The 21,292-nt window shown below is 56.5% G+C and overlaps 1 protein-coding gene across 2 annotated transcripts; it reads left to right on the plus strand.

Annotated features, from left to right (window-relative positions):
* The first annotated feature begins 3,300 nt into the window (after positions 1-3,300).
* On the plus strand, positions 3,301-20,268 carry GPR179 (G protein-coupled receptor 179). Of its 2 annotated transcripts, XM_032428933.1 has the most exons (11): positions 3,301-4,363; positions 5,639-5,747; positions 8,086-8,173; positions 8,586-8,821; positions 9,600-9,668; positions 10,033-10,142; positions 10,475-10,710; positions 10,913-11,051; positions 11,726-11,831; positions 12,396-12,542; positions 13,924-20,268. In XM_032428933.1, exons 1-11 carry the CDS (start codon positions 3,570-3,572, stop codon positions 19,069-19,071), a joined length of 7,182 nt encoding a protein of 2,393 aa, XP_032284824.1. In that variant the 5' UTR covers positions 3,301-3,569; the 3' UTR covers positions 19,072-20,268. The 2 variants fall into 2 exon arrangements, with proteins under 2 accessions (XP_032284824.1, XP_032284825.1); XM_032428934.1 differs by lacking the exons at positions 10,033-10,142; positions 10,475-10,710; positions 10,913-11,051; positions 11,726-11,831.
* Positions 20,269-21,292: the final 1,024 nt, after the last annotated feature.

Consider the following 21,292-nt stretch of genomic DNA (forward strand, 5'->3'; position numbering starts at 1 on the left):
CAGCTGTGATTTTTCATCTCTCCGTGGGGTTATTTGATCAAAATCTGTCTTCCCTACTAAGCTGTAAACTCCACAAGGGCAGGAGCCAGGTTGGCTTTTTGCCCATCATGGACTCTTCCCCATACCAGAGACGCTGCAGGGCACAGAGTGAACCATGGAAATATAAGCGTGGGATGGTTGTTCAACCTCATGCTTTGCAAGGGGCTCCTGATACAAACTCATGTCTAGTTCTGCACGGCACACCATCTTTCCTTGCCCGTGAAGAAACGGACGCTCAGAGAGTTATTTACCTAAGGTCACACAATTCAAAAAGGTACAGTGGAATTCAAAACCACCCACTCTCCTTCAGCTCCCTGGCAGGTGTCACTCAGATTTCTGGAGAAAAGAAGAGAAATTGCTATAGGATCACAGAACACCGGAGGCTTTAGAAGACCCCCCAAGATGCCTGGTTGTCTCTGGAAAACCTCCCTAGCCCATGAATGCCAAGGTCTGTGGCTCTGCAGCGCCCTCTGCTGTCCAGCTACTTTCTTGGCCTGGGAGGGAAGCTATGTCCCCACCTGGCGTGTCCCCATCTGGGGTATTTCCACTGCTCCAGAGCACACAGAGGCACAGGACAACACACAGAAGCTCTTTCAAAGGCAGGGCAAGGAATACTGCCTTTCTCCATTTCCTTAAAGGTCCAGGCCTGTAGCCCAGGTCCTGGGAAAAAGCACTGAAAATTCACCTTCAAGCAAAGGAAGTGTTATCTTGGGATTTGTGTGTATTTGTTGAACAGGTCTTGTGTCTACGCCTATCTCTTTCACTGAGGCCCATCTAGGTGGTCCCTGAAGAGGTAGGACCCTAGTTTCAAAGGTTTGAGAAGAAAAACCCAGAGAACTGAAACCGGTCCTGAGGTCACTTAGTCATTCAGCAATGGCCTAGGCCTCGGGACTGCAGTGATGAGGGAGATAGGGACCGTCCTTGCCCCTCTGGAGCTCGCCAGCTACTTTGAGTCCTAATCACACCATTTCCCGGATGGATGACCAAGAACAAATAATCTAGTATCTTTGCACCTGTGTTTTATTGGCAAAAAATAGTTCAGTAATAATCCCCCCCAGGGGCTTTTGTGGGGGTTAAATGAACATTTACACAGAAATGCTAAAACATGACACAAACATTAGTAGTTATTATTATGAAAAGCTTCTTGGGGGACCAAAACAATTATTATTGTGTCTTCATACAATGTGTTTATGGCCCTCCACTAACAGTGACCAGTAAGGCCAAGAGCTTGGAATGAGTGTCTTTTCCCCTCCATCCCTCTCTCTTAGCACACAGAATCACAGAGGCTGAGGAGAGAGCTATGCATGCGTCATAGAGGTCTGACTCCACTCATCGGCTTCATGGCTTTGAGAAGGTCAGCTGCGCCGGCCTGCAGTTTTAGTTTTGGTTTCCTTTTCTATCGGAGAAAGGCCCGGGCTAGAGGCCCTTCCAGTTCTGCCATCACAGGGGTTTTGCTGGGGGGCTGCCCTCAAGCCCCTCCTCTCCCTCCCACTCTGACGTTCCCACTTAGGATCCAACGCAGAATTGTTTGCAGAGCCCACCGGTAAAGGAAGGGGAGTTTCTAGAAACCACCACCCATCCCTTCCTGCATACAGTCAGTGCTCTGGGACATCAAAGGTTTAAGGGAGTGGGCAGAGCAAGAGAGGAAGAAGCCAAGAGACAGCTTGTGTATGTGGGGCCAGCTCTCTGGGGGGTGGGGAGCACAGCAGTGATGTAAGACAGCAGGAAGAGGAAGGCAGGAGCGTTGTTCTATGGCTACCTGCAAGAATCCACACCCTGCTGGGGCGCCTGGGGGGCTTGGTCCGTTAAACATCTGCCTTTGCCTCTGGTTGTGATCCCAGGGTCCTGGGATGGAGCCCTGGGTCGGGCTCCCTGCTCGGCGGGGAGTCTGCTGCTCCCTCTGCCTCTGCCCCGACCTGCCGCTTGTACCTCTCTCTCTCTTTGTCCCAAATGATAAATGGAATCTTTAAAAAAAAAAAAAAAAAAGGGGGCGCCTGGGTGGCTCAGTCGTTAAGCGTCTGCCTTCGGCTCAGGTCATGGTCCCAGGGTCCTGGGATCGAGCCCCGTATCGGGCTCCTGGCTCAGCGGGAAGCGTGCTTCTCCCTCTCCCACTCCCCCTGCTTGTGTTCCCTCTCTCGCTGTGTGTCTCTCTGTCAAATAAATAAATAAAATCTTTAAAAAAAAAAAAAAGAACCCACACCTTCTGGATCCAAGGAAGTGCTAACTCGATTCCCCCAACCACCAGTTATCGTGTCCAGCTAAGGGAAGTTGTGGGGGTAAGAAAACCAGGAAGAGCAAGAGAGATTAGGCACCTTTTTGTGAAGAAAGGAAGAGAGGATTTAGGATGACAAAATGAAGGTGGAAGAAGCAGAAGCAAAACTTTGTTCACTCTCTTCTTCCTGTCGCCATTACACACGCACACACGCGCGCACACCCCCCCACTGGCTGTGGTTGTTAACTGTGTGGTGCTGGAGCAGACGGGCTCCCCTGGGTGGGGAGGTGAAGACCGGTTGGAGGCTCCCGCTCTGTCATGAACGACAGTGACAGTGTGATCCTAGGGGGAGTCCTTCTACCTCTCGGGGCCTTGATTCACGCCTCTGTAACGAGGCTTGAATAACAGGGTCATGGGAGTTTGATGGGGGCCAGTGTGGAGAGTCAGAGCTCAAACAGGGTTTGAGTCTCAACTTAAAGTGAGCTATGTGATCTCGGGTGCATCTCTGAGCCTCAGTGCCTGCATCTGTGAAATGGGGATAAGAATATTGACCTTCCGCACATGCTTGTGGGGAAGATTCATTGAGATAACGCACACGAGAAACACTTGATAAACTGCCACAGTTTGTATGGAGACTGGCTGTGGTTATATTAGGCTCTCTTCCCCACCCTCGCCACCCCGAATCTCAAATTGCAGTTCGGCAGCACTGTGTCGGGGGGTCCAGGCGGCCAGAGCAGCTTGCCAGGAGCTACAGCTCGGCCCTTTATCATGCCCGTCGCAACTGCTGCCAGGAGGCTGAGTGGAGCAGAGGGGTGGAGAGAGGGGCACAAGCTCATCTGCGGTTGCTATGACGCCCCATCCTGGATTTGCCCATCTCTCCTAATGGAGCGAAGGGCAGAGGGAGGGAGGGAGAGAACGACTGGTCTCTTTCTCTCCCCTCCCATTTCTCTCTCTCTCTCTCTCTCTCTCTATCTCGAGCTGATGTGGGGTGGGGAGTGGGGGAAGGGAGCCTAGATGCTGGATGAGAGGAGGAGGGAAGAGGGGTGGTGCCAGGATTAAGAGGGTTTGCAATGGGGGGTCACACTGAGAGAGGAGGGGCAGAGCCCTCATGCCTACATCCAGAAGCCAGCTGATGACGTTAGAGAGAAGGAAAAACAGGCAAGACAGCACAGCGTGAGAGAGAGAGAGACAGGGAGAGAGGGAGAGAGAAAGCGAGGATAGGAGGCGTGGAGCCAGCCAACCTCTGCCTGGGCTCTCCTGAGCCACCAGATTCCCCCAGGCAGCCTGGACCCCTGGGTCCCTGAGAGCTGCCCTGAGGATGGGCCCCAGGGCAGTGGTCGTGCCCCACCCTGTGTGGGGGCTGCTGGGTTGCTGTTTCCTCGGCAGCTGGGCTCTGGGGGGTCCGCGGCCCCTCCGCTCTCTGCCACCTCTGTCCTCCCAAGTTAAACTGGGATCTGTGCCCACGCGGGTGCCCCCAGAGGGGGTCGAGGCAGCCCTGGCTTTTCTCTACTCCGGAGATGCCCAGCAGCTGTCGGGGGCTAACTGCAGCGAGCCTTACGAAGCCCACGGCGCAGGAGCCGGACCAGGACTCCCCCCCGTCCTGCGGAGGGCAGCGGGCTCCCTTGCCCAGGCCGCTAATTTCCTCAACATGCTGCTCCAAGCCAACGACATCCGCGAGTCCAGTGTGGAGGAGGATGTGGAGTGGTACCAGGCACTGGTCCGCAGCGTGGCCGAGGGGGACCCAAGGGCATACCGGGCTTTTCTGACCTTTGACCCTCCGCCAGGGGCCAGCCACCTGCCGCTGGCCCTGCAGGCCACCCGGATGGGGGAGGAGACCATCCTTCAGGACTTGGCCGGGAGCAGAGTACAGGAGGAGAGCCCAACCCGGGCCCCGGACACCTCTGCCCTGCAGAAGCGGGTGCTGACCAATGACCTAGGGAGCCTCGGCAGCCCCAAGTGGCCACAGGGGGATGGCTACGTGGGCGACATGCGGCATGTGAAGCTATCTCCTCCCTTCCTGGAATGCCAGGAGGGCCGGCTCCGTCCTGGCTGGCTTATCAGACTTTCTGCCACCTTCTATGGACTCAAGCCAGACCTCAGCCCAGAGGTCAGGTAAGTAGGTTTGTGCTGTCTTTGACGCACTTGTGGGTACGCGGGGGTGGGGGCCCCTAGTCCAGCCAGCTGTGCGTGGGCCATTTGGCACACACGTATGTATCTGGGGGGCACAGATGTGTCTATTTGCATTCAGCTGTGTATACTTGCAGTTGACTCTGGGAATCTGTAACTGTCTGTTAACACATACGGGTGTGAGTATACATAGTGCGGATGAATCAATCCACTCATACGTAGGTATATCCATACGTGTGTGTACAGCCAGGCATGGGTCTTGGCCCCCAGGTCTGGGTAGTGGGGAGAAGGCAGGAGAGCGCTTAGTGTGGATGACAGTGACAAGCCATGCAAGAGACGTCTCGTGGGCATTCCAGGAGTCAAACCTGCTATTCTCAAGCAATCTAGAACTATAAAAGGAGGCTTCTCGAAGGGAAGAAAAGTTCTCGGGGGGAAGCTTGGAACCATTCATTGCCCTTTCTGTCTAGGAGTTGGCCAGGTCCCCAGGGTCACTCCCAGTGGCTATATTCCTACATCAAGTAGGTTCCAGTCCTGCCTATCCCGACTGGTACTCTTCAAATAACTGACTTCCTCCTTCAACCGGAATAAAGAAGTGATTGGGAGCCCTGGTGGGAAGGAGGCGGCAAATGGGCACCGAACTGCAAGGCACTCAACAATCAACATTGTTTTTCCAGCTATGTGTCCCTATTCATTGCTCCCAGCAGGCTTTCCCTCCTGCCAGCCAGCAGCCTGGCCCCTAGCCAGCTCTCCCCGCTCAGCCCAGAGCAGGGGTTGGGAGCACTGGGGCCAGGCAGCTCCATTCCATAGTTCCTTTGCTGTGATCAATTCAGATCTGGTTTGGGCAGAGTGAGGGGCTGGTTAATAGCTGAGTTCTGTGCCTGTGCGTGCGTGTGTGTGTGTGTATGCATGCAGTGGAGAAGTGTGATAATCCCCTTCAGACAGATCATCAGAGCCCCAGCTCCCACATGTCTTGACATGCCCCCTCCCTCTACCCATTGATAGAAAAAGGAAATGCTAGGATGTTGAAAAGCTGAGGGATGCTGGGGAACAACCTACAGGGAAGAAGATTGTTGCCCACAGAAACAGTGAGGATTAATAGCACTGGAGAAATGGAATGCAGGTGTGCCCTCTCTCCTGACGCACTGTAACCACTTTGCTAAAGTTTGCAAAGCTTGCATTGCTCCCTGGTCTGGGGCCTGAGGGCACATGTCTACCTTGGCATCCTTCACTGCACCCCTAACTGCCAATTCACTGCCCTAGGGGGCAGGTGCAGATGGACGTAGATCTTCAGAGCGTGGACATCAATCAGTGTGCCAGTGGGCCAGGCTGGTACTCTAACACACACCTGTGTGATCTCAACAGCACCCAGGTAAGGATAAGGAGGATGGTGGGGTGGGGCACTCGGGTCCTGACTCCCTCCCCCTTTCCCATCCCTGCCCCCACCCAGCTCCCAGGAGCAGCTGACCAAAGCATACCAACCTCCGGGCTCCAGGGGAATCCCTAGCAATGAGAGGGACAGAAATGAGATACCAGGCTTTTAATTTTTTTATTTTTATTTTTTAAAGATTTTATTTATTTATTTGAGATTGAGAGAGAGTGTGTGTGTGTGCACGCGCGCGGGCAGAGGGACAAGCAGACTCCCCACTGAGCAAGGAACCCATCTCACAACCCAGAGATCATAACCTGAGCTGAAGTCAGACCCTTAACCGACTGAGCTACCCAGGCGCCCCGAGATACCAGGCTATTTAAAAGTGAGGACACTTAAACTGTCAAAAAAATACTTCAATAAAAAATAAAAACTAAAAGAAAAGAAAATTCAGAAATGATATGTTGATGGTCATTTCTGAGAAATTCCCAACTCCTCCTGCTTGATACATAATAGGCACTTAAAGTTGAATGACTATGGGCGCCTGGGTGGCTCAGTCGTTAAGCGTCTGCCTTTGGCTCAGGTCATGATCCCAGGGTCCTGGGATCGAGCCCCGCATCGGGCTTCTTGCTCAGCGGGAAGCCTGCTTCTCCTTCTCCCTCTCCCACTCCCCCTGCTTGTGTTCCTGCTCTCACTATCTCTCTCTGTCAAATAAATAAATAAAATCTTAAAAAAGAAAAAAGTTGAATGACTAATAAAAAATATGAACCTTGGGGAAAAAAAGTGAGGGGGGACTAGCTGGCTTAGTCCATACAGCATGTGACTCTTGATCTCTGGGGGCCTTGAGTTCAAGCCCCACATTGGGCATAGAGCCTACATTAAAAAAAAAAAAAAAGTGAGGACACTTACAGCCTACTCCCCATCCCCCACTGGAGATAGCCACCCTCATTCCTTTGAAATCTCAGCATGCCTCCCTGCCTTCTCTCCCTTCTGGTACCGGGTGCTCTAGGATCCATCCCCAGGACCACTTCCTGAGCCCCTGTTAATCATCCCTTTTCCTTCTCCTGGACCACATTCTCCATGTCGACAGAGCTCTCGGTTTCTAAGTGTAATTGTTGGTTGGGGTGTGGGAGGAATCTTCAAGAAGGAGCTTGAAGAGCTCTGGGATTGGTAAAGGTGATGGAACCCAAGCCAGATGCCGGCAGACTCAAAGGCATGGATGCAGGAGAATCTGGATAATGGAAAGCAATGGCTGGTAATCCTGCAAGCCCAGGACTGAGAAACTGGGAGGCCAGTGAACTAATCTGCTCCACGGCTGCACTTGACCGCGTGTCGTGCCTGAGCTGAACCGAAGCCAAGGCGAGCCCTGCAGCCTGCTGGGAGGGGGGGCGGGTTTGGGCATCTGTGGCTCTTTGGGGCACATGTTTTGGGGCACATGTTTTTGGAACGCTAAGTCCAGGGAGAAGGGCTCCCATTATTCAGTGCATTATTAAACCCAGCCACATCACCTCTCGGTGCACATTGGCCTGATTGTGCAGACAGTGGCAGGAACAGAGCGTGTTCTAGTGCTCTTGGCAGGAAGGGAAGCTGAGCCACAATTTCAGAAGGACCACCCTGCAACTTTTCTAGGTGAAGTCAGGCGCTCGATGTAGAACCCCCCAGGGCGAACCCCTTTCTTTGTCCCACTGTTAGGTCTGTCCCTAACCACTGCCCACAGCAGATCTGACCTCATCCATGTGCTCATCTCCCCTGCCTGGCTCTGAGGTCTGCTCCGTCCCCTGCTGGGCAAACATCAATGGACGGAGCTGGAAAAAAGAGCCGGCCTTGGCATCCCACCAGCCTGGCATTAGCCTGGCATTAGGGCCGGGGAAAGCAGTCCTGTGCCAAAGCCAGATGGCTCCTGGTAGGGGAAGCTGCTCCTCTGTGGGGGCCTTTTCAACCCACCTGCGAGCCAAAGAGGGAGGCTGACGGGGACCCCTTGAAGCAGGATGTAGGCACACAGGTGTGATTGGACTCCAAGTTCTCCCCACTTCCATCTCCCCCCAGCACCTCGCTGTACCAACAGCTGGGCACTGGGAAATGGGTCCTGTGAGGCTCCTGTCATTGCCACTCAGAATAAAAGGGTGATCTCTTCCCATACTCTTTGTTGAAAAGAGGCCATGGTGGGGATAAAGTAGGGTTTCCAGAGAGGAAAGGCTTCCTAAGGACTAGGGAGGACTTCTGGGGGTGGGGGTCCCTCGTATGGAGGGGGTGCTGTGGATAGGAAGGTACGTGGACCCTCCATCTCTTCCCAGGAGGGAAAGCCCCATATAAGTACCTATCGTGTTTGTCATCCCTGCAGTGTGTCCCCCTGGAGAGTCGGGGCTTTGTCCTTGGCCACTACCTCTGCCGCTGCCGACCTGGCTTCTACGGGGCAAGCCGCTCCGGGGGTATGTTAACTGTGGTGAGGGCCAGGCTGGGCTGGGTGGAGGGGGCATCTGGGGAGAAAAGGCTGGGGTGAGACACTGGGAGGGGTCTTGCGGGGCGAGGGCAGAAGGTCGAGAGAAGCAAGCGAGGCAGGCAGGGTCCAATGTGGGGTGTCTGTGCCTTCTGAAAATGAGCCCCTAACACGCCAGTCTGACCCAAGTTGAGCCTGCAGTGAGCCCCAGCCTGGCATCACCTCTTCCTGTTACCCGGTCCTCCCCTGGGAGTATCCACTTCCTCACTCTCCCCCCTTCCCAGCCCGACCCCGGTGGTGACAGACCGTCGGAGGGCAGGGAGAGGGCTATGGTGACCAGTGGGAGAAAATGCTGGTATGCCCCGGCCGGGCCCCTCTCCTTGCACCCATCTTGTTCTTTATAGGGTTGGAAGAGAGTGCCACCCAGCCCCCTGGGCCACCCAGCTCCCCTCACGGCAGCTCTGGGAGGCTGCTGCAGTGCCAGCCATGTGCCGAGGGCTGCACCAGCTGCGCGGATGCCAGGCCGTGCCTGGTGGAGGAAGCCTCGGCGCTTCGGGTGGCGGTGCTGGCCTGCCAGACCTGCTGCATGCTGGCCGTCTTCCTGAGCATGCTGCTCGCCTACCGGCACCGCCGGAGCAAGGCAAGGAAGGCCCCACAGCTCCCGCGCACGCCCTACCTGTACGGGGTCCCCAGCGTCAAGTAGGGGCCAGAGACTCCCTAAGACTAGAACTCAGAAGAAATGGGCTCTGGTCTTAATTCTTAATCTAACCCACTAGGTGACATTGGGCAAGTGACCCCACTGCCTTAGATTTGTTTCCTCACCTGTAAAGTGTAGGCATTGGACTTGATTCAAAACACTGTAGGCGCTGGGGAGAAGTGATCTAGACCCTCCTGGAGCTCCCAGAGGAAGCAGGCATATAAAGAAAATGACAGCACAGCAAAACAGAGGCGAGGATGGAAGAGTGTGTTGGTTGCCATGGGAGCTCCGAGAAAGGACCCAGTTGTCCTGCCCGAGATGGTCTGGGAAAGCCTGTCTGGAGAACGTAACATTTGAGCCAGGCTTGAAGGTCAACTGAATGGTTATCAGGCAGAGAAGGGGTTAGCAGTCTGACCCAAAGTTTGGGGGAATGTGTGAGATCCTTCTAGCTCCAGCAGCTTGTGACTGGAGCCCAGGTCTGCAGCCAGGCCCCGGCTGGGACTGGGGGACAGGAGCTATGTGCAACCTTGGTCTTAGCCTGTGGTGGGGGTGGGGGCCGTGGCTGTGGACGGACAGGGCGGAGCTGATGTTACAGGGTGAGGCCTTGGCCCAGGGCCACCGAGTGACCTCTAAAACAGGCCTGAGATTCTCCCCCACCATCGTCCAGGCTCTGCCCTCCCACTGCCCTGCTCACCCGCCTCTCTCTTTCCTGGGTTCACAGAGGATCCGAACCTCTGGTGTTGTCCTGCTGGAAACCATCCTTTTTGGATCCCTGCTGCTCTACTTCCCTGTGAGTTTGTGGCCAGAAACTGGCCCCATCTGATCCCTGGCTGGCGCCCTCCAAACCCCAGAATCCTTCCTCCTTTCTGCCCTCTTAGGGAGATTCGGAGACCTCAAAATCCCCGTACTCATATCTACAAATGGCAGGCTGGCCTGGTGAGCTCTGGAGCCAAAGAGTCTAGGCTAAAAAGAGCTCCCTGGCCTACTGTGTGACTTAGGACAAATGACCTAACCTCTCTGATACTTCAGCTGCTCTCTGAGGAATGGAGGTGACAACGCCTCTATGGCAAGTCTGTTAGGAAGATCAGCAGATCAGAGAGAGGAAGTGTATCGGAGAACAGTGACTTTTGTTCCCCGCCCCCCCCCGACCCCAGGTCTTCATCCTGTACTTCAAGCCCAGCGTATTCCGCTGCATCGCTCTCCGCTGGGTCCGGTCGCTGGGTTTTGCCACTGTCTACGGCACCATTATACTCAAGCTCTATAGGTAGGGTCGGGGGCAGACCGTGCTCTCGTGCTGCCCACTCCAGGCAGCCCCAGCGCGTTTGGAATGGAGTGGAGTTCTTCCCAGCCAGACCCTTACCTGTTCTACTCCCCGGTGTACCACCCTCTCCCCCCCCACCCCCCGCCCCAGGCCTGCCCTTATCACCATAGCCCTCCCCAGCATGTAACATTTTGGGGGGCAGCAAAACATGGAAAGGACAGGAGAACAGGCAGGCATGGAGGGGAAGGAAGCCATGGACAGAGGCCAGAGACCCGGCCCCCTCTCCTTGGGCCTCCCCCCACGCCCCTATCCATCCACCATCCACACCCTTGTAGGGTGCTCCAGGTGTTTCTGTCTCGCTCGGCTCAGCGGGGCCCCCACCTGAGTACTGGGCGGCTGCTGCAGCGGCTGGGGCTGCTCCTGCTGCTCGTGCTGGGCTTCCTGGTGGTGTGGACCGTGGGGGCCCTGGAACGAGGCAGCCACACGCCCCTGGTGACCCGAGGCCACACTCCCACGGGCCGCCACTTCTACCTCTGCCATCACGACCGCTGGGACTACATCATGGTTGTGGGTGAGCTGCTTCTGCTGAGCCCGCCTCACTCTGGCCCTCCACACTGCACCTCCAGGGGTCCTCCTGACCTACCTGGCCCTCCTGCCTCGTCCCCAGTGCCCCTGGCCCAGGCCCCCCCCCCCCCCCCCGCACACCAGACACAGAAAGGGGCCACGTGGCTGCTGAGCTGGCGCCTGGCTCTCTGCCCCCTGCTTTCCCACAGCCGAGATGCTGCTCCTGGGCTGGGGCAGCTTCCTCTGCTACGCCACCCGAGCCGTACCCTCGGCCCTCCGCGAGCCGCGCTACATGGGCATCGCCCTGCACAATGAGCTGCCGCTCTCGGCTGCCTTCCACACAGCCAGGTGAGGGCAGGCCGTCCGATCCACGACTCCTCCCCACCTCACACCACTCGCCTCTCCCAGGCCGGGGAACCCCATCCCACAGCCATCCTCGACACATGGCTAGGCCTCGGCAAGGCGAGGAAGGCCCCCCCCATCTGTAGCTCTCTCCCTTCCCCACAGATGCCCTCCCTGCACCCCATGTCTCACCCAGAACCCCAAAAGAGGAAGCATGCCCACGCCTAATTCTTCTCCTATTCCTAAGCCACATCTCCAGCACCTCCACCATGCTCCTTCCCACACATGCTCAATTCTCCCTGCCTTTCCCCCACCTCACACCTCGGCCCATCCAGCAGCAGGCCTGCTATGAGTGTTCACAAGGACTTGGCCCTGTGGTGGGGGCAAAATCAACCCACAGGGCAGTCTATAACAGAGTTGGGGAGCACAGGTCTGTGCTCTAGGCAACCAGAGAAGAGAAGAGTAGTCTGGGAGGGCTTCTCGGAGGTGGGGGTTAATGTGAGCCTTGAGGTAGGACCTACGTCCTACAGAGGGCAGGAAGAAGGAAAAGGGCCGTTTTCAACCCACCCAGAACCTCCACAGAGATCAGGGCTGGGGCTGGGAGGTGAGCCAGTGGGACAGGTGAGGGGGAAGAGGCCACTCCCACCCACAGCTAATGGACCCCTCCCTCCCACCCTCAGATTTGTGCTGGTTCCCTCCCTGCACCCAGACTGGACCCTGCTCCTCTTCTTCCTCCACACCCACAGCACCGTCACCACCACACTAGCTCTGATCTTCATTCCTAAGGTGAGGTCTTCCCCCTCCTGGTTGTGAGCCAGACCCCAGCCCCTTTATAAGGGGCACCGTGGATCTGCTGCCGCCACAGCGCCCTCTCCAGGTCAGAGTGAGGATGACACCCTGGCGTGAGTGGGCTGAGCCACAGGGGCCTGAGTGAGGAGCCCACTTGGGGTGGGGGTGGGGAGGAAGCTACTGTATCTCTCTGCCTCCCATCTCAGGGAAAAGGAAATCCGAGCTAGGGCTGGAGGGGTCCTTATAACACCTGGCAGTTTAGTTTGGTGGGCTCCGAAAAATCAACTTGGACGCAGTTAGTGAGATATAGGTCGGGGAGCTGAAGGACATGGCTAGGAATTGTGGGGGCGGCTGCGTAGGACACCCCTCTCCCCGGTCTCTGAGATCAAGAAAATCAGGGAGGATGAGGGGGAGCAAAACTCTTCGTGCCCTTGGAATTGCAAATTAGAGAGGGGCTGAAGATTCCCAAAGTAAAGATGGATTCCATGGGGCAGGTGGCAATAAGAGTAAACAGGGAGCCAAGCTGACTCCCCTCCCCATCATACCCCGCCCCCCGAGCAGTTCCAGAAGCCAGGGGCTCCTCCCCGAGAGGAGATGGTGGATGAGGTGTACGACGACGAGCTGGACCTGCAGCGCTCAGGCTCCTACCTGGACAGCAGCATCGCCTCAGCCTGGAGTGAGCGCAGCCTGGACCCCGGAGACATTCGGGTATGGGCCGCCCTCCTCACCTGCTTTGGATGCTTGCTTTTAGGGACTGGGCCAAGATCACTGCTGCCCTGCCGTCTGGGCTATGTACCCTGCAGCGCCCCTTCCCTGCCCCTCGCTTTCCCTCTCTCGAAGACCTGCCCCCCTCCCTTCTCCACCATTGCCCTCAGCCGCCTCCGCTGAGTCGGTTCAGATGAGGTCACACACTGCCTAAGTGGAAAGACCCCCAGAGGCCCAGAACCCAGATCCCTGAGGCCCAGGCCACTTGGCGAGAGTCAGAGCCGTGGATGGAGCTCTACTCCCACCAGCAGGGGCATCATGAGGGGCAGCACACTTAGGCAGTTGGTGACCCATGGGCCAGCAACGGGGCTTCGTAGTTCAGGTGGTTAGTGCCTACCAGAGATTTCTACAGCCAGATATCCATTCCCTGGACCCGGCAGTCTCAGAGAAAGGAAGTTTTTCCTGAGTCTTACATCAGGAGAGTATCTTTACCCTTCTTTTTCTGCTTAGGGGTGGCATAGTCATGGAACCCAGATCAGAACCCCTCAGTGGGTAGGAAATAAGGAAACTTGGCGGTCTCAGCCTGTTGTTTGATAAAACCTACAGTGTGGGAACAACCTCAGGAAGCCATTTTGTCCATTCCCTCCATCTCCACTGGGGCCTCCCTGTCCACCTGACTTGTTTACATCTCCCAATTCCCTCCTTGTCCCAACTGCCTCTGCCTGTCTGTCTTTCCCCCGTGTCCTCCTCTCCCTCTGGGCTCTGCCCCCCTGGGAAGAGGCTCAACCAAGGCCCCAGTCGAGCAGGGAGGCCGGAGAGTGTGGAGGCGCCGGCCTCAGCAATGCCACCCTGCACCCCCTACTTTGTGGAGCAGCACCCAGTCTCTCTCCCGATGCTGATGCTGGCTTTGGGGAGAAATCCAAAGTAGAAGACTCTCAAAGTCCCACTCCCTTACTTGCACCCAAAGAGGGCACTTTTCACACCATCAGTCTCATGTGATCCTCCTAAGGAAGCTAACAGTAGGCAGCCAGCTCTTGTTACTTCATAGAAACAGAGGCTCTGAGAGCTCAAGAAAATAGCCTTCAGGTCAGCAGCCTCGAACCCAGGCTTCCCATCCCCCAGCGGGTGGCCTCCCAACAGATCAGAGAGAAAGGAGTGCACCCTGCACCCTCAGAGCCGAGCGGATGTGGCTCAGAGCGGACAGGTGGATTCTGAGAGTTCTCCAAGCAGGGAAGGGACACAACTTGGTGGGAAAGAGATGTTCCCGAGAAAATGGTCCAAATAATGGCCGGGAGAAGGGGAGGCAGGGCAGCCAGGGGCTGGAAAGAGCTTCGCCCTCTACCTGACAGTGGGCTCTGCTCTCCTCACGCCCCCCTCCCCTCAGGACGAGCTGAAGAAGCTCTACGCCCAGCTAGAGGTCCACAAGACCAAGGAAATGGCTGCGAACAACCCGCACCTGCCTAAGAAGCGGGGCAGCTGGCGCCGGGGCCTGGGCCGCTCCTTCATGAGGTACCTGGCCGAGTTCCCAGAGGCCCTGGCCCGGCAGCACTCCCGGGACTCGGGCTCCCCCAGCCGCGGCAGCCTGCCCGGGTCCTCACGCCGCCGGCTCCTCAGCTCCAGCCTCCGGGACTCCGAGGGGCTCCCGGCCCTGCGCAAGTCCCGCAGCGCCTACGACCACGAGCGCCGGGGCCACCGCCGGGAGCAGGACCCCCCGCTCCTCGACTCGCTGCTGCGCAGGAAGCTGGCCAAGAAGGCCTCGAGGGAAAGCAGGGAGAGCCTGGAGTCGGTGAACGGGCCCCCCGCCCTGGGCTTCCGGTCGGCCAGCGCCCACAACCTGACAGTGTGCGAGAGGCTCCCCCGGGCCCGGCCCGCGTCCCTGCAGAAGTCGCTCAGCGTGGTGGCGGGCTCCGGGGAAAAGGCCCTGCTCGTGGCCAGCCAGGCCTACCTGGAGGAGACCTATCGGCAGGCCAAGGAGCGAGAGGAGAGAAAGAAGGCCGAGGCAGCCCTGGCGAGCCCGGGGAGGAGGCTGTCGTCGGTCAGGAGGCTGGATGGAGCTCAAGGGGCCCCCCGGTCAGCCCCACCCTCCCCGGCCAGGAGCTGCGGTGTGGATGGCTCCCACATGGCTGCCGCCGGGAGGCTTCAGGAGGAGGCTGCGAGAAGACTGCCTCACCCGCCGGTCCGGCACCAGGTCTCCACGCCCATCATGGCCCTGTCAGGAGAATGCCCGGGAGAGCCGAGCAGGCTGTCTCCCACCTCCACCTTGGCTCCAGCCCTGATGCCAGCTCCAGCCCCAGCCCCGACCCCGGTCCCTGCCCTGGCACCAGTTCCCGTACCCCTCCAAAGCCCCAGCTTACTCGCTTTCGTCTGCCCCTGGGAGAATGCAGAACTGCCAGTCAAGAAAGGAAATGCGGCTCAAGAAGGCCCCTCAGGGCCAGAGCGCAGCAGCCTCTCCCCTGCCCCAGCTCGGGCCAAGCTCTGGAGAGCCCTCTCTGTTGCAGTCGAGAAAGGGGGCACTGGGGAGAGTGCGGTAGTCACAGAGGACAGACGTCTCCAAGGGGGAGCTGATGAGGGGGACGAGGACAAGCCTAAGGTCTTCTCTAAATCCCACAGCCTCAAGACCCCCATGCAGCAGGGTTCCATGCACAGTCTAGGCCTGGCTATCAAAGCTCTGACCCGTTCTCGGAGCACTCACAAAGAGAAGGAGAGTGAGGGAGGGAGTCCTGAGACAGAGGAGAAGGGCAGAGCTGCAGGACAGGGTGTGGGGGCATGCCCCAGATCCCCCAGGCTAGGCTGGCCCAAGGCGGTGGTGAGTAAGCAGGCCACCCTTGCACCCTGTGATGATGAGGAGTCCCTCCAGAACCAACAGAATGCTCACACCAGCAGAATGCTTCAAGTCTGTCACCGGGAGGGCAGCAGGGAACAAGAAGACAGAGGCAGGAGGACATCCCACAGTCTAGGGGAGGGGAAAGTAGAGAGAGCAAGTAAAGCAGGGTCTGCTACACTGAGGCAAGCCAGGCAAGGCACAGTTGGGGACAAAAGTGCTGAGCGAGCAAAAGAAGCCCCTGGTGCATGGCGGGAACTGCCCAAAGCTGGCCTCCAGTCCCTGGGCAGTGCTGACCGCAGGATGGCAGAGATGTGTCCCAGGGAAGTCACCCAGTCAGAAGCAAGTCAGCCTGACCATGGCTACAAGGCCCAGATCTGCCCCTGGGAGGCAAGCGAAGGGGCCCCTGAGAAGGGAGCATTACGACAAGCTCTAGATGATTCCCAAGAGAGAGGGAAAGCCTCGGAGAAGTCAGAGACCCAAAGTGTGGCGGCTGTTGCCCGGAAAAAGCCAGAGAGGCTGGTCAGGGGGCAGGAGGCCGTGTGTCCCTGGGAGGGTGCCGATCCCGGGAGTCAGTCCCCTCGGTCAGTCTCTCAGGACTCTGACAGAACCAAGGGCAGGTCTGAGGCAGTGGGCAGCAGAGAAGCTGGAGAGGTGGAGAAGCATCAGCGGGAAGCCACAGGCCAAGAAGTTTGTCCACCTGACACTGCCAAGGCAGAGCTCTGTCCCTGGGAGGTATTCGAGGGAGAGAATGGGAAACCATTCCAGGAGGGAGTGAAGAAGCTTCCCCAGGAAAAGCAGGAAACCTCCAAGAAAGCAACCTTCTGGAAAGAACAGAAACTGAGTGGAAACTTGGAGTCTTTTTGTCCATGGGAGAGGACAGATTTCCGGGGCCCCTCGGCAGTCCCCACCCCGGCCCCAGGAGCCCCTGGCTGCTCCGGGAGTTTGGGCAGCAGCATCTCGGAGGTGGGTCCGTGGGAGGCAAGAGATGCTCCTATCAGGAAAGCAGAGATCTGTCCCTGGGAGCTGGGTGATGAGGTAGTTGGGAAGGAAATGCTGAGTCAGGGGACAGGGGGAGAATTTCTCCAGGAAAAGGGGAAACCCTCCAGACAAGGGCTCTTTGCAGAGATGGGAGAACGAGCTGGGAAGGTGGTGCAGAAAAGGGGTCAACAGCAGGAGTCAGTGTGTCCCCAGGAGAGCTCAGCCCCTGGGCCCTCCAGCCCATGTCTAGATAATTCCTCAGCCAAAGCTGGTGGCCAACTCCTTAGCAATGGAGGAAGCAGAGAAACGCAGGTAGGTCCCCAGGAAGATCCCAGGCCAGAGCTGAAGCAAGTAATACCTGCCAGGGCAGAACTCTGTCCTTGGGAGGTAAATGAAAGAATAAGGGAGGACTGGACATCGGGCCAGACAGCAAAAGCAGGAGAATCTCAAAAGGACAAGGAGAAAGCGCCTGGAATGTCAGGGATCAAAGATGACACAGCTGGGGAAAAGCTCGCAGGACAAATCCAAAAGCAGGAAGCAGTCTGTCCTTGGGAGAACAGGGACCCTGGGAGCTTCTCCCCACAACCAGGTCCTCAAGACGCAGACAGACCCAGAGCCAGTCGCCACGTGTCGGGCAGTGTGGGAAGCCAAACTGCTGAGATCTGTCCATGGGACACGGACGACACCGTGCCTGCTGAGAAGGCTGAGGTCTGTCCGTGGGAGGTGGGTGCTGGAGCAGGGCAGGAAAGGGCTTTGGGAGTTGAGGCCATTAGGAAATTTCCAAACGACACAGGAAAGGCTTCTGCACGTCCTGGCCCCAGCAAGACAGCTGTTACTGCTCCAGAGAAGCCAGAGAGGCCGGCCTGGGAGCGGGAGGTGGCCTGTCCCTGGGAAAGCTTGGATCCAGGCGGCTCCTCTTGGCATTCAGACACTCTGGGCACAGAGAGACCAAAAGCTGGATTCCAGGAACTGGACCACATGGGCTGCAGGGCAGCTGAGGTGTGTCCCTGGGAAGTGGACAAAGCGCCTACCAGTGAGAAAGCCAAGATCCATCCCTGGGAGCTGAATGAAGGAGCTACTGGGCCGGGATCAGAACAAGAGAGGAGTGACTCAGCAGAGCAGGGGGAGAAAACTCTAGAAAAAGAGAGACTCATCTCCCTAGAAGACATATCAAAATGGGAGACAAAACGGAGTCAAGAGCAGGAAGCTGTTTGTCCTTGGGAGAAGGCCTTGAGGGAACCCTCTGTGCAGGGCCCTGAGGCCTCAGACTCGCCCCTCAGCACGAGTAGCAAAGCGGCAGAGGGACACTCCTTGGAAGTGAGGGATGAGGCAGCAGAGAAAGGGCGCCTGACACAAGACCCAAAGACGGGTTCCCTCCCAGAACACAAAACCCCAGAAAAAGCCCCATCTTCAAAAGCAGGAGAATTCACTACTGAAGATGGGGGGAAAGCAAGCAACGAGCTACAATCTATCTGTCCATGGGAAAGCATGGTGCCGGCAGGCGCTCTCTCTCACCTGGACAGTCAGGGCTGTGACCAACCTAAAGCTGGCTCTCAGGCACTGGTCTGCGTTGGGGGCAGGCTCGCTGAGGTGTGCCCATGGGATGCTCCCGCCTTGGATGCTCCTAAACCTGACAGCAGCGCCAAAGCTGAGATCTGCCCCTGGGAGGCGACTGAAAGTGTCCCTGATGAAGGGACAGCAAGCCAAGATGGAAAAGGGCAACCTCAAGAGGAGAAGGGGAGAGCCCCAAGAAGACCAGAGCCCAAAGCTGTGGCGGTTCAGAAGCCAGAGAGGGCAGATGGGAAACAGGAGGCGGTGTGTCCCTGGGAGAGTGAAGACTCTGGGGGGCTGCCTCCACAACCAGCCCTGCGAGCTTCTGACATGGGGAAAGGCAGTTCTGAGGAAGCAGGCAGTGTGGGGGCCAAGGTGGCAGAAGTGTGTCCGTGGGAAGCAGAAGAGGCTCCATCTGCCAAAGATTTCCATCTGGAAATCTGCCCTTGGGAGGTGAATAAAGAAGCCGTAGAGAAAGGGCGACCAGAACAAGAGGTGGACAGAAAGTCCCAAGGGCAGGGAGAGATGATCCTTCAAAAGGCAGCATCTGGAGGGAATGAAGAACACTTTTCCAAAGAAACAGCTAAAGTCAGCGGAGAGCAGGAGACAGTCTGCCCCCAGGAAGGCACAGATTCGGGGGCGCCCTGGCCCCAGCCAGACGCTTCCAACACTGGCCAACCCACAGGCAGTCCCCAGGGAGCAAGCGGTGTGGGCAGCAGGATGGCAGAGCTGTGTCAATGGGAAGTCACAGATCCAGAAGGGAATAAGATAAAGGGCATCACGGCAGACAACTGTGATTGGGAGGGAACTGGAGTCCCATCTGAGGAATCCGGCCTTCTGGCTTTAACAGCTACTCAGACAGAAATATTTCTCCCCACAGTCCCTGAGAACCCACCATGCCTTTTAGTCCACAGACCTCCAGGTAGCTTCCTTCCAGAAAGCAAAAGCTCCCGCCCTGAGGTGAGCAAGGCAGCCAGTACTTTTACCCCGGAAGGTGTCAGGGAGCTCCAAGAAGCCTCAGGACATGCGCCGAGGACCAGCTCAGCCCCAGAGCCGAGTCTCCAAGAAGCTGAGGCTCAGGAGTCCTCCTCCTTAACTGAAGACCAAGGAGAAGGCGATTCTACAGCTCCACATGAGGAACTCTCCCCTCCAAATGTCTATCCTTGGGACTGCGAGTAACAACTCCATCATGTGAGGTGAAACGTCAGGTGGCTGGTTTTCAGGAGCCAAGGTCCTTTCCAAGTCCTACGTGTTCCTACAAGAGCTAAGTCAGAGACCCTGGGCCACCTCCCCTCTCCAACAAGGCCAGAAGTCAACTCATTAGGAAGACAAACTGTACAAGACAGGTGTGGCTCAGACCCCAACAGAGTCTCACCCTCTCTTTACTTCCCACTTTTGTTCCTGCTCCAGAGAACAAAGGCCAGACCCTCTGCTTCTAAGGAATCCTCCCATCCAGCTAGAGGACTGGACACAAGCTGTGTCTGGACACCCGCTGGTGCAGCCCGTGTTAGGGATGAAAGGAAGTCAGCAGGCCCAGCCCACATGTTCTCATAAGGAGACCCCCCCTTTTTGACCCTTTTTTGAGAAGAAATGAAACCATGCAAGGCATTGGCAACATCAGGGATTGAGAAAGGCTGTAAAGGTCACCATAGGCAGCTTGTGAAGCCACTTAATTCAAGTTCAAAGATAAATCAGGCGAAAAACTTAAATGGCTCAGAAGAGGAGCCCGAAATGCCTTAACGACCTTGCCATCTTGACTTTGGATCTCTAGTTCCTGCCGTACTGATCCTCACGCCTGCCCTGTTTGGCTGCTGATGTACAGTCAATCAAGCACTCCTACTTCCTTATCAACATCTGGCATCCAAAGCAACACCAGAGACCGAGAGCACAGGAGAAAAGGCAGTGGCTCTAAGTCCTCCACACTGGCCCGGGGGGAGCCCTCCCTTCTAGACCCCCTCTCCGTCTGCGTGTGCCCCTTGCTAGCTTTTTCAGATGGTTCCTCCCCACGTCTGCCCCATCTCTTACATCTCGAGTTCACCTCACTGGCTTGCTCTCCTCCCAGCCTCCCAGGGCTGTCATCAAACGGACCCCTCTCTGTTGTCAGTGCAATGGGAGCCAGGGGAGTTTCTGGTTCTGATGTGAGAACTCCAAATCACTTGCTCAGTAACAAGAGGCCTGCATCAGTTGCCTTCCCAAGAAGCAAGAAAGCAAGCAGGTCCTGTTTACAGCCAGCACAAGAACTGCCCTCAGAAAGAGTAATGCTACCAGGCAGGTTCGAGGCCTGAGGGCAAGGGAAAGTGCATCATGGAAACACAAAGCCTTCTTCTTGGGGCGCCTGGGTGGCTCAGTCGTTAAGCATCTGCCTTCGGCTCAGGTCATGATCCCAGGGTCCTGGGATCGAGTCCCGCATTGGGCTCCCTGCTCAGCGGGAAGCCTGCTTCTCCCTCTCCCCCTGCTTGTGTTCCTGCTCTCACTATCTCTCTCTGTCAAATAAATAAATAAAATCTTAAAAAAAAAAAAAAACTCTTTAAAACAAAGCCGCCTTCTTAGCTCAGCTCTATCCTCTCAAGTCAGTTCAGGCTACCCTTGCTTAAGTGGTCCTAGAGAATAGTGCTGGAATGAGAGGATACTATCAGAGGGAAACGAGGAAAGAGAAAAGCACTGGTCAAAGTCCCAGCATTGGCAGGGGTGAGGTTGGGGGAGGAAACAGACAGACTAAACATGGCAGAGCTTGGCAGGGGCCCTGAAGATGGCAATAAGCCCACCCTCTAACTGCGCAGATCCTGATGCCATTCACAGGGAAGGAAATGACAAAACAAGAGACCAAATACCCAGTGGAGGAAAAAATGAGTTTGCATATAAATACTCTGGGCAGCTTCAGGACTTTGCCAGAAAAAGTAGCAAAATGCTCTATTTCCAAAACAAGGAATGGAAAAACCCAGTCTTTCAGGGACTCGATGCCCTTGTTCCCATATCTAGCCCCTCCCACTTACCTGGTCCCTTGCCCTGGGATTTCAGAGCAGTAATTAAAGTGTACTGTTGCTCTGCGCTCTGGCTAGTTAACCTGCTTCTAAGCCGATGACAATTTTGCTAACCGCACATCAGAACAAGTCCATTGGGTCTGGTCTAGCTGGGAACAGAAAAGTTGTTCCTATAACCCCTGCTGTGAAATAAACCATGGGGGGAAAATAAAGAATGCTTTTTCTTGACCACTAGAGTTAGTTCTAGCTTATTCATTACGGTGATTTTCTTTCTCCAATGTTCTTAAACAGGCACAGTAGATAGGTGGGGAAACAAGAGTAAGCCCGAGGTAACTACACTGCAGCCTTCAGGCCTTCGGGGTGGTCTGGCTAATTCTCAGCCAGTCCCCAGCTCTGTGGCTGGCACTGCAGACGGTCTC

Source organism: Phoca vitulina, unplaced genomic scaffold (genome assembly GCF_004348235.1).
Source record: "Phoca vitulina isolate PV1807 unplaced genomic scaffold, GSC_HSeal_1.0 scaffold40, whole genome shotgun sequence".
In the NCBI taxonomy this organism is placed as follows: Eukaryota; Metazoa; Chordata; class Mammalia; order Carnivora; family Phocidae; genus Phoca; species Phoca vitulina.

Excerpts from the sequence above, each read along its gene's own strand:
- GPR179 (XM_032428933.1), top strand. The coding sequence starts at position 3,570 with ATGGGCCCCAGGGCAGTGGTCGTGCCCCACCCTGTGTGGGGGCTGCTG. Across the intron at positions 8,174-8,585 it reads CGGGGCAAGCCGCTCCGGGG|GGTTGGAAGAGAGTGCCACC; the intron begins GTATGTTAACTG and ends TGTTCTTTATAG. Across the intron at positions 8,822-9,599 it reads ACCGGCACCGCCGGAGCAAG|AGGATCCGAACCTCTGGTGT; the intron begins GCAAGGAAGGCC and ends CTGGGTTCACAG.